Source organism: Apaloderma vittatum, unplaced genomic scaffold (assembly GCF_000703405.1).
Source record: "Apaloderma vittatum isolate BGI_N311 unplaced genomic scaffold, ASM70340v1 scaffold16563, whole genome shotgun sequence".
NCBI lineage: Eukaryota > Metazoa > Chordata > Aves > Trogoniformes > Trogonidae > Apaloderma > Apaloderma vittatum.
This window is the reverse complement of record NW_009708869.1, coordinates 35,992-50,991: the sequence shown is the minus strand read 5'-3', so window position 1 is coordinate 50,991 and position 15,000 is coordinate 35,992. Positions and strand designations below refer to the sequence as shown.

General features: G+C 43.4%; 1 protein-coding gene across 1 annotated transcript in view; it reads left to right on the top strand.

Annotated features, from left to right (window-relative positions):
- Positions 1-15,000, top strand: part of PROX1 (prospero homeobox 1) — a 37,299-nt gene that overhangs the window by 13,522 nt on the left and 8,777 nt on the right. The window contains exon 3 of the mRNA XM_009866718.1: positions 264-458. Within this exon, the coding sequence (XP_009865020.1) occupies positions 264-458 (195 nt within the window). The remainder of the gene's footprint in view (positions 1-263; positions 459-15,000) is intronic.

The following is a 15,000-nucleotide window of genomic DNA, read 5'->3' as shown; positions in this document are numbered from 1 at the left end:
AATAATTTGGAAAAAGGTTGGATACAGTATCATTACCCTTCTGTTATTTGTCCTGGGATTTTTGGGCCATACACGTTTTCCTCTGATCTGATACACTCACATAATTTGCCAGCTCCTTCCCCCACCCCTCCGCAGCAGAAATGTAAGAGACATGGATTTAAAAGGTGGTGGGGAAGGGGGAGGAAGAATGCTTTTTAAGGCAAATGGGGCTGGGAGGGAGGAATGTCAGTGCTCTTATCCTTCTTACTGTTTAAATTTAACAGTTCAACAGATGCATTACCTCTCAGCTCATCAAGTGGTTTAGCAATTTCCGTGAGTTTTACTACATTCAGATGGAGAAGTATGCGCGGCAAGCCATCAACGACGGGGTCACGAGCACTGAGGAGCTGTCTATAACCAGAGACTGTGAGCTGTACAGGGCTCTGAACATGCACTACAATAAAGCAAATGATTTTGAGGTAGGCACCAATCTTTGTTTCTCTGCATGTGTGAGTCGCTTCATGGTCCAGGCTGCTTTTAAAATAATGTACCTTTCCGTTGTGGCTATGACCAGTGGAATCTGGGCATTCCACATCCCTGAATGATGCTAATTAATCTTTTTAGCCCTGGTAGCTGGAGATGTACGCCTCACTAGGACTTAACAAGAGAGAAAAATTTCCACTGTTTTTTATAAGTTTCTTAGTTTCAACTTTTTGAAGTTTCCTTTAGGAGGGACAGTAGTGAAAGAAGTCACCTCACAGCTCTTCTAAAGCTCCGTTAATTGCATGATCAAACACTTGCAGTTACCTTCCTCTGCTTTCTTTCATTTGATTTATAGAACTAAAATGCATTTGCTTTGTCAAGCTGCAGGATAAACTGACTACTCAAAGTAAATGCTCTCTGTTTTCTGCTGTAACGGGTTTGTGGCTTTGATTAAGATTCCTGTTTACAGGCCAGCCTGGTAGCTCGGCAGACTATTGTTATCATTAACATGCTGACCCTCGGCGATACCACGGGAGAGTGTTTCTCCCTGCTGAGGATGGCAGTTTGCATTGTTCAGGTAGTCAGATGTAATGATGCATTTGAACAGGGTGTGCGTGAGGGGGAGGCTCAAGTAATCCCATCTCTTGGTGGAGTGGGAAAGCGGTGATGGTACTAATTGTTATATTATTTTTTTTGTCTGCACCTTTCACTCAGGGTCATGTTGCATAATGAGCCCCCTCCTGTAGCAAAGTGACATTTGTTGGCTTAAGGAGTGTGGTTTCCTGCCTAAAATCCTTCTGAGGGATTTTTAGCAGTGCTTGTTTTCACAGCACGTAAGTTCAGATGGTGCAAAATAAGTCTCTAAGCAAAGACTTTCTCAGCTGCTTCCCCCTCTTCTGGGAGAATGGTTGCATGGAAGGGGCAGTTGAAGAAAGAAGGGGGAGAGGATGTTCCTCAAAGGATTTGCCATTCGTTGCGGCTGACGACAACACCAGTACTTCATGTTTGGTGTGTACTTCATGTTTGGTGTGCAGTGGCACCCCCAGGCCCTCCTAAGGGCTCTGGCCCTGTTAGGTACTCAGGAACCGCACAGAACAGGAGACTTCCACCCCTAGGGGGTAGGTCTTCCTGTATGCCAAGGCATAGTAGCTAAACACCAGGAAAAGAAAGGAAATACATAAGCAGATAAATGTCACCAACTTTTTTTTCTGTCAAAGTGTGCTTGAATACCCTCAAGCTTTTCTTTTTCCCCTTTTTTTTAACACAATTTTTTCTGTTTGCAGTAGGTAGTTTGAAATGTTCTTTGCTCTCAAAAGTTCTCATATCCTTGGTGATTTCGAGCACTTACTGCTGCATTTCAAAATGTTAGTTGCAATGATCATGTAAATGGATTACTTTAGTGAATAAATGTAGGGATGTTCTTGGTGTTTTCAGGTAGATAAGAAAATATAAATCTTGTATGTTTACCACTGCTAGTGACTGCAGTCTCCTCATCTCAGCAAGGTGTCTAGTAGCTGGTAGGAAAGGAGCCACTGAGCCACTTGGTTTTTTTCCCTCATCATGGAGGTAAAAGGATGTTATATATGACGGTGATTTGCAGATATTTCACACAGTCTTTCTTGTGTTATCTAGTATGATGAGAATTTCCTAGAGGCTTAAATATTGTTTTTGCACTGAAGATCCAGCAGTTATGAGATCATTAAACTGTAAGGTGCAGTTTCTCATGTAGTCAATGTAACTTTTCCCAATAAATGCCTGGCCCCCTCCCCCACAAGCTGCAAAGCAAAAATGACAAGTACTGTAATGTTGAAATTGGATCCAAAGGGATTTAGCAAACTGAGCATTTGCCATATTTAGCATCATCAAAGTTCCTTCCTCTCATACTTCCATGAGGCTTTGCTGATCTTCTGATTAGCCAGATATGCTGTTTCTCCTAAGTCACCTATGCTACTTTTCCTAAACCCTGCCCCTTTATCTCTTCTTGGGCAAAATTTCTGCATATACTTTACTACTCTAAATTGACTATGAGGAAAAAATGATAGAGCTAAAATGTGCATTTGGTCCGTATCAGGCTGTGCCATTGATTTGCTCAGGAATCTGTGATACTGTGTTCCTTTCCCGGCACATTGGAACTGACAGCTTGTAGCAAAGTCAAATAAGATGTTTAACAAACCACATGTCCTATCCTTTATAGCTTTGCCATTGTACCCCTTGTGGCTGTGAGCCAGAGACAGATACAACGCCTCCTCCAGCACGATGCAACTTTGCCTGTTTCGTGTGCACACGTGTGTAGCCAGTTCCACGTTTCTCTCTCTCGGGGTAGGGTTAGCTGGAGAAACCTGTCCTGAGCTGCACAGAGCAATCTGAAACAGAGTTTTGAAAGGGAGGAGAAAAAAAACCACCAGTATATTTTTTGTGGAAGGTGGAGATGCTTCTGTGCTCTGGGGCCGTTCTTCTAGGGAGGGAGAAGGTTTGTTGTCCTGGTGAATGAAAGCCACAAATGTCAATGTACCAACGCAAATGTGGAAGATGGTCAGAAAGAGAGGACAGCTTGCTGTGCCCCTTGGTATCTGTCTTATCTGTGGTGTTGCCATAGGCTTTTGAATGCCAGCTGCAATAATTAAATTCAAGTATTGTTACTATGCATTAAAAGAAAGGGGAAAAAAATCCCAAATCCTTTTGTAACTCTCTTTCAAAATTTGTCCTAACACAGCTCATCAGAGCTCGCAGTTGTGATCGTGGCAGGGTGGTTTCAAACAAGGGAGATACCATCCTGTAAGTTAAAAGAAAGATACAGTTAAAAACCATAAATAAGATTTTTTTTCCCCTGATTTATGTACTTAAAAGAAGCAAAACAAATTGGCCTGAGGACAATACCTGGATTTTAGCCTTGCTTTGGCTCCCACTCCTCTTCCATCATCCTCGTTCTCTGGCAATTTTTTGTAGTTACTGTCGTTCTCCGGCTATTAACGCCTCTCTGCACGATGCCCGTTCCTTTTCCGTGTGGGCATTTAACGACTCAGTCTTAGTTCTGAAGTCTCGGGGTCTCTCTGTGCTAGCGATTTCGCTCTGTGCCCTCCTGCCTACTCCTTACATTCGCCACGCTCCTCGGCGTAGCGAGCAAACGAGCACCAAAGCGAGTGCCTGCACACGCCATCTTTCTGAGCTCAGCCTGCCTGCTGCTTCAGGGGAACTCGCCCGATTTTGCAGACGTAGTTATTGAGATTGATCACAATAGTGAAATGTCTGCCAAGCTGCTTTATTTGCACAAATACACCGTATGCGGTTTTTTGGTACAGTGGGGCTTGACGCGATGATTGCCTCTTTTCATAGCACTAGTTACAGCACGTGGCGTCATTTCGAAGGGGGAGAAAGCTGTTTTTAAGAAGTTTTCTCTGCTTTTGGCAGCGAAAAACCATACTAGTGGGAAAAATCTAATTAAGACCAGTTGTACCAAAATCTTAGCAGAATCTTTAACTTACGGCACTCTGAGTTAGTCCCATGAAAATCAGTGAGATTATGTAAAACAATTCAAATAACACCGCCTATAAAATTTAAGTTATAACCCAATCACATAAGTGGCCTATGAACCCTTGAGAGGAACATAGGCTGCCAAAATTTTCAGAAGTGATGATGGTTTTTGGCCAATTCCATTTTGGGATGCTCAACTGGAGATCTCTTAATGAGAGTCACTTTGTCAGGAGGTCCTCAACGGTCCATTCCCTGAAAATGAAATGTGCCCAGCACTGCATCCAAAAATTAAGACATCCTAAATTATCGAAAATTCTGGCCACTCGTGTGCTTATTTTAGGAACCTGTATTCTTCCCCAGTTTCATCTGCAGGATTCATCTTGAACTGAATTGGTGTTCATCAAAAGGAAAATTAAAGCCTTTGAACCTGATTCGTGTTTAAACTAAGACCCCTAAGAGTAGTTTTGCAATATGCAGGCACTGTAAAGTACAATTTATAACCACCTTAATACTCCTTTACAAAACCAGAGCAGTGCAGAGCGGCCTCAAGAGAAGTGAAAATCAAGTCAGTAACTTGCCAACTTGCATCTCGGAGACCGTTCTTGCCATACAAGCTGCTCTGCCGTGGCAGCGTCTGCACTTCTGGTGGTACCAGCAGTGGGCACAGCCGAACGGGACAGTTGTTTGTTTCAGTATTAAACTCCTTGCATTTTTTTCCCCTCAGCTGTATACTTCCTTCTTCAAGGGCTTTATTGTTGTAGCATTTCAACATTGTTCCCAGTGTTCTTAAAGATAAAGTTGGAAGGCCGCTGTCTGGTGATCCGCAGCAAGGAGAGTAAAGCTGCTCTGGCAGTTTGAGAATAGCAAACATAACTGTCCTGATTCCTTTGAAGAAAAACAGAAACATAGGTGTCTGGATGGAACTTCTTTTTCACTTAAAAATCTTGGTGTCAGAAAATTGAATTGATGCACTCAGGCCTTTTTCCTTAAATAAAATAAAATAATTTGAAGAGGCTCTCTTGTGAAATAGCAGAGCTTTCCGTGAAACTGCACAGGAAATGAACCCATTTGAATCAGGCAACAAAATCCACAGCTTGCAATAGAAGGTCCGTGCATTGCACATATCAATTAATGCTTATTAATCAGTTTTTGCAGTTTGTTGAACTGCAGATTGTAGTTAGAAGCTATTAGGAATACTGTTGCAGGACTACGCTCATTTTTTCTGTTTGTGTCCTCTGGATCCAAGGTGTTTATACAATGAAGTTGGCACATTGATATATGATCTATTTTTTAATGTCATTACAATTTTAGTTCCCTCTGCCTTTTTGTCATTGGGTTACATTTAAGCACAGCAAGATCAACTTTAAACTTCCTTACTCAACAGCTTTATTAGTTATAACATACCGTGACCTTTCTCAACATTCTTAAAGAAAAAGATACAGTGTAATGTCACTTTACTTTGCTTATTGTTCTTTGTTGTGGTGAACAAAGAATTTTCTACAGTGGCTATAGCACATAATTATACAGCTTTCAATAGCGGTGTCTTGGCACATATCAAAGTTCAGAAGAGCCTTTAGAAAAAAAAAGATGTTTTGTGGCAGCCTAGGGAGGGTCTCATCTTTCCTTCAGAAAATAGTTCAAGGCTCTTCTGTCAAGCTTCCCTACTTAGAGCTTTTTCTCCTCCTGCTTCATAAAGTTTAAAGGGGATTCAGTGGAGTTCTATGATCTATTTCCTTTGAAAGATTGTTCCTTTGCACAGAGAAGTCCTTTGACTTCAAGAGTTCACAGATTCATGTCTTTAGGTATCATATGTCTGACCTTATCAGTTACTCTATTTAATGTAGGAGAAAAAGTCTCAACTCTTTGTGTTTGTCTGTTTTGCCTCTGTGAAATGATTTGGTGAAAAGACCATCCTTTTTAACACACCACTGAGAGGCCGTTTCTGACTGTAACCTACCCTGTGGTTCTTCTGAGAAAAAAAAAAAATTGTCCTTGTGTTTTGTGTATGGATGATTTCACAGTGAGAATAGAATTATACAAGGACAGACACACATAAAAAAATCTTTTGCTCTTTTTTCCTAAATGATCTATTGGCTATTTTGGTGGCTGCTACTCTGGTTCCCCAACAGGCACAACCATTTAACAAACACAGAGATAGCGGCTGGAGTGCTGGGCCAGCAGTAGGTTTTCCCTTGCTTCGACCTACCCCAAAGGCCTTCATAATTAATTGTCCTTCAGAGATGAGGAAAGTTCAGAGACAGTGTGTGTAGTGATGTCTATTGTCTGACATTCAGTTCTCCTTCCCTCAGCTCTTTTTCTTCATTCCACAAAGGGTTATCAATAGGAGCAGGGAGCAAGCTCTCTTCTAACAGCTGCTGGTGGTGGCTGTAGCTTTCTGTGGAAGGTATCATTGTGTTCAGCCATCTATGGATTAAATGGCTGGAAAAGTTCTAACAACCCTTTCAAACAGGCGTGTTTATTTCATCTAGATTACACAGACCTATTTAGCTAATTAAAAACTTTCTCAGAACCCCTTCTCTCCTGTTCAAGGGAAGAAAAAAAATTAAACCACTGCTGTAATTATGTGGAATGGCTGCAATGAAACTTTGGTAAATAAATGAAAAATTCGATCTGTCAGCTTTGATGGAAATGCACCCAAATAAGCAAAGGTTTGCTTGTTGAGTTGCTCTGTGGTTTTGTTTTGCGTTTTCTTGTGTTTTTTTCTTAAAGGGAGGAAAGGTGTGCGGTAGAAAAAGCTTAAAAGAAAACATTGGTGTAAGCTGTAAGAGAAATAAACGCTAGCTCGATTTGAAAAGCTCTCACAGTTCAGACTGTCTCTGCTCCTAACATCAAAGTGCAAAGATGCCGGAGTTTGCTAAACGGATTATTAATATTGTGCCTTCTGCGTTTAATTTAGAATCCTCTGTGGCATAATTATTAAACTTCATATACAACAGAACGAAATTATATACATGCTTCCTTGTTTTCCCTGACGATACGCTAAACAAAGATACAGTGCAGTTAGTAGATAGGCAAGAAGTACAGTCAAATTAGAGCTGTTTATTAACAATCGTTATGTTACTGCTCCAATTAATTGGGCGAAGCCAAAAAGGACAAATACAATCATTCTTCCACTGAACAGTTTAACTAGCAAATTAGGGAGGTTTTAATAATTTGTCTTAAAATAAAAAAAAAAAAAGAACTTCACTCTGGACTTTCACCTGCATTCTTCATAAATACATCACTTTGCACTGAAAAGGAATAATCATATGAAACATTTTCTGGGCTCCATCTCACTTCCTTACTGTTAAGAAGGACCGCCCAACAATCAAGATGAATTATCGTACTGATTAAGTTATTATGCCTGGCATTTTGAAACAGGTTTTCTGTATTTAAGAAGAAATTGCACACAAAGTAGAAGCAGCTAATACAGTAATGCAAAAAAAGATCATAAAAAATTAAAGTTATTCTTATGAATCTTTCATTAGAAGCAATGAAAAGGGACACTGGTGAAGCCAAGTGCTTTGTTCTTCTGAGCTCCTCTTGTAGGGCCAGATCCTGCAAACAATTAGGGACTTGAGCGTTCCTTCCGCCAGAGTCCTGTTGGAGCCTTCAGTGTATCTCCTACTCTGCACAGTTTGCCCACTTAGGCCTGCAGATTGCTACCAGTGTTGTTCTACTTTATCAAACAGATGTTCCCTTTAAAAATTGACAAAAGTCCTGTAAAAAAATACACCACGAAATCACACAGCTGTACGGAGGCGAACGCTTGCTTTTTTGCAGGAAGAGCTGTTGTGAAATGATTTAAGGCTACTCAGAGCTTTTCAGATTATTCCCCACCGCAAATAACATGTTAAGTACTAAATAGCCCTAAGCGGTGTTTTATTACTGATCAATAAAATAGTAATCTTGTCTTTTAGCGTGGAAAAATATTTTAGTGGGATTTTTCCTGGTTTAGTTCATGGATAGCAGTAAACCAGAGAAACCAGAGAGCACAACCTCCCCCCCCCCGAAAAAGTGAACCCTATTCTTGTTTGTTTCTAATTTCGCTTTGGGGGAATCCTAGGATTGTTCCAGCTGAATGGTGCGGTGTTTCTGTGCCTGTGCGCGTGTGTAGTGGTGGTGTGCTGCGGTTTGTTTTGGAGGTTTTATTTTTTGATCTTTTTCTTTTACAATTATTTACTGGTACTCATCCTTATTGCCCCATCCTCATCTCAAACAAAACAACCCCCTTCCAAAACAAAACAAAAAAAAACCCCAAACGAAAAAACCCACAAGAAACCAACAAAAACAAAACAAAACAAAACTTGGCAAACTCTTCCGACTCCTACTGCCATTTCATTTTGCATTCAACAAGGAGTAGTGGGAATTGAAACGTCAACCGGAGATCGAGAAAAGCACCGATTTATAGTGCTTTAGCCTTGCACAATTCAAGATTTCTTTTGCTAGCTGCACACATTATACCCAACATCTCGCCACTCTCTTGTGGCAGTTGTGAGGAATGGCTATTCCTTCCCGTGTGTGTACTACAGGCCTCTAAAGACTCTTATTTATTCTCTCCCATGTCACCTTGTGTACAGTCTGGTCTGTGACACTGATGGTGATTATGTCATTATTTTGCTCTAGGGGCTTTGGCACATCTGCAGAGCTGATGCACATCTTCTTTGTTACGCTGGCATACGTCCCATATCGCAAATGCTTCATTAGCCTTACTGCCTGCCTCCTTGCCAGACAAGAATACCCAAATCCAAGCTTCTTTTTGCTCTGGTCTTTTGTGTCTGTGATGAGCCTTTATTCATCTTCCTAGTTCTTCCCTGTTTTCTATTTTTCTATGTAAAACTGATTTCCAGATGTCCGTCGTTCTCCAAAAACCCATCGTAGATGAGGAGTGAGAAGCAAGGTGAATTTTAACCCATGTCATCCCTCACTTGCGTGAAGTCTTATCCCTCACAAGCTGAAATGCTTTTTCATTCACCCAGCACACAGAAAGAATTCATTAGGCTAGGCGGTTCAATTTTAAAACTTGGTGTTTGCAAAGGGAAAAAAAAAAAGAAAAAAAAAAGGGGAAAGAAACCACTGATTTCTCTTACCATTTAATAAATCCTAGTTGTGCTAACGGGTAAGATGCAAGTTGCATATGTTTCTTCCAGGCTTTCTTAATTTCTTTTAGACAACATAGCTAAATTTCTCACTCACAACTTCTGGAGAGGCAGCACTGTAGTGAAGGAGGAGAGTGTTCACACCCAGGTTTCAGTTTGGTCAGCTGAAATTCCTTATATCCTCTTCTAATGTGTCACATTAAAAGGGCATAAAACATTTTGTACTGTGGGAACTGTTTGATCTTCTAAACCTTATTTAAGCTGTTCTGTATAAATGTCGTACCAGAGAGATGTGAAATAGTGGGTTAACTTACTAGCTTTCTAAGATTTTTCCCTCTGCATCCCATTCAGCCCGTGTTTTTTCTCCATGACACTGAACTAAACTCTGGTCTGGATTCTCAGATTCTGGTGTAAATCAGCTCCAGCAATCATTGCAGCTAATTAATCTGTGCCAGCTGAAGAGCTGTCTTTTGTTGTGTTACTATACAGTCAAGTGTGTGAATATATGTTAAATATTAATTGGAAAAAAGTTTCATTTGTTTATTTCAAAACTAAAAATTAAGTGCAGACCTGGATATGGAGTCACAGAGCCATCATGTTTATGGATGTGGGGTGGAGGGAGGCGTTGTTTTTATTTTTGTGAGGCACACTTGCCAAAAGAGGCGTTCCCAGCCGATCACTCCTCGCAGTGCGGGGTCAGGGCTATGTGACTGACTTTAACAGAAGTCTTACAGATAGGATTGCCCATCCTCTAGGACTTGGAATAGGTCACCTTCATGCAGAACACTGTTTGCTTGGTATCTTTAACGAGTTTTAAAATGGATGAGAGTCAGGCTCTCATAATGTGTATTAACAAACTGTCGTTACCTTTGGAAATCGTGTGCGAGGTTTAGCAGCTGGTTTCTGGGCCAGCTTTCTGGGATCCTGCCCTTTCTTAAAGCAGGTGTGCCTGGGCTGAGAGAGAGCAGTGGCAGCGCAGATTTGCTTGCAGCATTGGTGTGAAGAGCAATGAGGATGCTGTTTTCAAATATATTTAAATCTGTAGGGGCAAAATACTGAGGCTGTGAGGAAGTAACAGCAGAATTTTGCAGAGACTGTGTGTCCTTTGCCTGCATGAGAGAGAGAGACCCTGGGAAGAGAAGTAGCCATAGTTCAAGTATCCTACTGAAGTGACATGAGTAACACAAGAGGTGAAGTTAAGAAAAACTGTTCGGTCCAAGAGGGAGAGAGTCGTCAAGAGTACTGGATTTCTTTCTGCAGTTACACAGAGCCCATCACCTGTGGTACTAGAGTATAGCTGAATTTCATAGTGCGGGAAAAGAGCCTGATGTCCTCCTGATGCGCGAGTGGGGCTTGACAAGAGAGAGGGACAGCTAGAAGGGCCAGCCGAGGGTAATCAATGTATTGGAGATGTTTTCTCCCTGTAGATCTGGAGGGGACAAGGTTCATCTTTCTTATCTGCAGAGGGGGAAGGTGCACAGCCAGGCTCTGCCTCGTTTTGTGTGCCACCGGAGGGACTCGTGAACTGCCCTCTGTGGGAGCGAGGGCGGTTTCAAGGCTCTAGTGGAAGTGTGCCATCAGAAGAAGCGGTGTCCAAGTGGTGGTCCAGAGTGTTCAAAGATGTGGCCTTGAACTTGTTTCTGTAGTTAACGGAGAGGCTGTGTCGAGGGCAGCAGAGCAGGGTGGCATGATGTCTGTTGCTACAGCAGAAAGGGGTGAATGGTGGCGTGGACACATATAGGCCTTTAAAGCAGTAGTCTACAACTTCATAAAGTTTTTAGAGGAGAGAGGGGAAACCAATGTTGCAAATAAAAGCCTTTTAACTGCAGAGTATCAGTGTTCAGGGGGAAGCCAAAGTGGCTTATCTCATGCAATTGCAGAGAGGGCTGGCTCCATCAGAAGAGGCCCAGGTTTGAGGTTATCTAATCCAGCGTCGTCTGGAGTCGCACTGTTTCCTTCCACAAGGGATAAAGAGAAGTCAAACGAGAGGGGGCTCAGTCCATTAGGACATAAGACTTCATCTTCTGCCCCCACAAGCTTGTGAGGCTCACCGGTCCCCAGCAGGTCTTGCACTGAAGCTGGTAACAGGGTATTTTGCAGCCCAGTTTGGCCAGCCACTTCGTTCAGACTGGGATGGCTGGAGCAGTTTCTGCCATGACAATGGGCTCCGGAAGCCAATGGAAGCGTGGTTACGTTGGAAGGAGGTTCGTCACATTTAATTGTGGGGGAGCCTGAGCTGGTGGAGCCAGCTGTATTTGCAACACCCCTCACCCGTAACCATGCACAATTTCCTTCCCCTGCACCTACCTTCTGCCATGGGAAAGAGGAAAGGAGGTAGTACTGCTGCCAGAGGGCATGCTTACCACCTTCATGACACCCCCAAAAGGACCCCGGTGACTGCCTATTTCCCTGCCAGACTGATTAAACACCACCTGCTCTCCTCTACCTTCCTTCTAACTCCCCTCACCCCAACACATGCAAAATGAAGAGGGAGAGGGCACAGTTGGAGCTTTTCAGGGCCAGACACAGAAGATAAAGGTGGCTGCAATGCAGAGAGGTGACAAGAGTGTGTAAGAGTAAGCAACACCAATTACAGATGTTTGCAAAACTGTTATGGTGTTTATATATATATAAGGTGCATTCTAGGTGTATAAGCCTTTCAGTATCACTTCTACTACAGGGTTAACGGTTCATCCACAGGGCCAAATTCTGCTGAACATAAAAAATCCCTGTACACTACAAACTCTATGAACCAGTTTTCCTCTATATCCACAGCCTAACCAGCGGTTTCTGCCTGCCCAGCTCTTTTACGCATGGAAATACACCATGAAAACAAGAGGACTTAGTCCTGATGAGAGACATACCTGCTGATCACAATCCAGGCTGTGCCTCCTGGTTCTTCTGAGTAACACATCACATTCCTATCTGGATGATGTGTCCAGGAGAGTATGCAGTAACCTCTCTGCTGTTCTCACAGCAGAGCCAGAATTGGGTGGTCATCCCTGTACTCGCTTTTCTGGACAGGTTTTTTGTGGGCGCCTGTGTGTGGTACCTGCCAGAATTTGGCAGCAGGGTATGTAATATGCTGCTTGGCATTGTAGGCAGCCTCTTGTAGCAGATTGCATTTCACCACAATGGGGCTGAGTTAAAGTTAGACTATTCTCTCGTGCATGAGTTTTATTTCTCCTTTGGTTTTTGCATGAGACAGCTCCCAGGGTGTGACAGTAACCCCTCCTGTGATTCTTTCTTACATTTCCCAACACATAGTAAACCCCCAACTATCATAAGCCATAGGAACCTTAGTGATTTTTCCATTCTGCAGCAGTGCCATTGGCAATGCAGTAAGTTAAGGGCGATCAGAGTTTCCATTAGAAACCTCTGCATCTCATACAGTTGTAATTCACCAGTAAGGCAGAAAAGGATATTTGATAATCATCTCCCCATTAAAATGCTATCGATGATTTTTGAGGATGGGGAAAGGGGAGAACTGAATTTCAAGGTGCAAAAAGTCTAAATAAGTTGTAAATGGAAAGCATTTTTATTTTGGTTTAGCCCACTCTACTCTCAAGTCGTACCAACTTTTGTGCTTAAAAACTAGCACGTTAAGGCCGTTACGTTTGCATGAGGGAGCAGCTGTGTTTCCAAGAGGGATAGGCTCATCCCTGCACAGCAGTCCCGGGACAGAGATCCTACGGGAGCGCTGACGCACGTGGGGTGCCTCTCGCCTATTGCGAAATGGGAAGATGGGTCCTAATAGGGGGGACCCTGGGAAGATGGGTCCTAATAGGGGGGACCCCGGGAGGCAGAAGCAGGGTTTCAGCCTGAGTGAGCCGTGGAAGCACCGCCGTGTGCGTCCAGCTGGGGCGTGCGGCACCAGCCGCGCTTGGTGCTCCAGCCGCGCAGGGAGGCTGCAGAGAGCTTCCCAATCTTTATTTGTGGAAAAGCTTAATTGAAATGCAAGTGATTAAATCTAATGTATCATGCAGTATCCATTTTCACTGCACTACCACTTTCGCTTCCCCGATATTATCAGACATCTCAGCAGCCCCACTGTCAGTTTTTTCCTTGTAAAAGCCATGCCCATTCTCTCTCCTCTTTGTGAGCTTGGTGGAGGAGATAACAGTAAGCCAGCAGTAGATTACTAGTGCCCCAAACTCTACTCAAGGGATAAAGGATCTCAGCTTCATTTCAAACAAACACTTTTATAACACATTCTTAAATCATTTGAGGGGCATGTGTCTTAGAGCATTTTTCAAAGAGTGAAAAAGCCACAGTGTAACTGTAAAGGCAGTAAGAAGCTTCTTTTGTTTTCCTAATTTTTCTCTTCTTAGCTGGACCCAGACTAATAGTTTTCCCTTCCCAAACTCAAGGCTCAGTGCTGTGTTGTTAGTGCTGTCCCAAAAGAGTCGGCTTCTCTTTGTGTGCCACAGTGGGAGAGCAGAGTGTCCTGAATGGCCACCCAATTTCTTGTTAATTTTTTCCTCTTCCCCTAAAAATCTGTTTCTTGACAGATTTATACAGCAGGAGTCGTGAGAGGAAACTTGAAGGCAATAAATGCAGACCGTGGTGGCACCAGAGAGTTGCTGCTGTAGCCAAGGGGATTGGGGGACACGTAGCGGTGGGCTAACAGACACCCTGCTCTCTAAAAAGGTGGTGGTTGTGAGAAATCTGTGTTTACTGGAGTATCCAATAGTTAGGGTATTTTTCAATTCTGTTTTTAAAATAAAAGCATCCTTTCCAACTATTTCCCTCTCCTCATAAGTGATAATGGAAGAGGCATTAGCCTTTCCATCGTCTGAGCCAATCTGTTTTTTTTCTAAGAGGTGTCCAGGATGTTCAGCCAATTGAGTGATCTAATTAGCTGAAAATTGTTAATTTCCTTTACCTTATAAAGCACCTAACACAGAAACTGTTAAATAATGTTAAGTGTCAGACTTAAACTGAGAACATTGGGCCATATGCTGCCGTGGCTTTCACGCCAAAAAGTGTAGCAACTTACTCCAAAACCTGCCTCCAATTTCTGTGTAGAAGCCAAAGCCTCCTGCTTGATATGCTGCCACACCAACTCGCAGCGCTAAGATGGTCCCACGCAGCAGCTCGCCATGCTTGGGGAAAAGCGCTGGTACGTGAGGGGAGGTGATGGTCTGGATAAACGTGGCAGGAGCCAGGACAGCAGCGAGGTATTGCAGACGCTGCCCTTGCGAGTGCAGGAAAACCAACAGTAGGGCAGTGCTGCTCAGGGCAGCGTTAAGTAAGGAAACAGCAGCAGATCTGTGATTTTGTGATCTGTGCCTGCAGCTGCTAGTTGCCTGAGTCCCTAGGCTGCGGAGGGCCTGCTGGATAGGTGGGCTGTGTTGTAGCTCTTCAATAAAGCAGGGAGGTCCCTGGCTCGGTGGGATGCACATGAGGAAGGAGATGGTCACAGCATCACCAGCTTCCCCGCAAGCCCCTGAAGAAGTGGCTTCAGAAGTCGTGTGATGCCTTGCTGCATTTCTACAGGCTTGACCCCAGCATTGCTCTGATGTAGTGTCTTATGGGTAGGAAGGGATGTGGGAGGGCTTGTCCTCGACAGGTTTCCTACGCTCTCTTCTGCTGTTGCTGTACCTGTGCCGGTGTGGACTGCTGTGCATACGTATCAGAGCTGACCTGGTGAGACTGCTCCCTGATAGTGGACTCATCATCCTGGAGAGGTTTTCCGTCGCTTGTCTCATAGATGCTCTTTACGCCTTATGCTTGGCTTAAGAGGCTCTCCACAGAGTCCTTCTCTGTAGCCACTGTCTAGATCACCCAAATTGAAGAGTGATCTGGCTTTCCCCCTCTCACCCCCTTCAACCTGTTTACCTGCCGTTAACCACGACCTTGTGCTCTGCAATGTGAACAGCCTTCACCAGCTGAAGACCTCTGATCCTAAGTCTGCTAGAGAATTTGGCCTTCCCATTTGGCAAGGCGACTTGTTGCCCACCAGGTC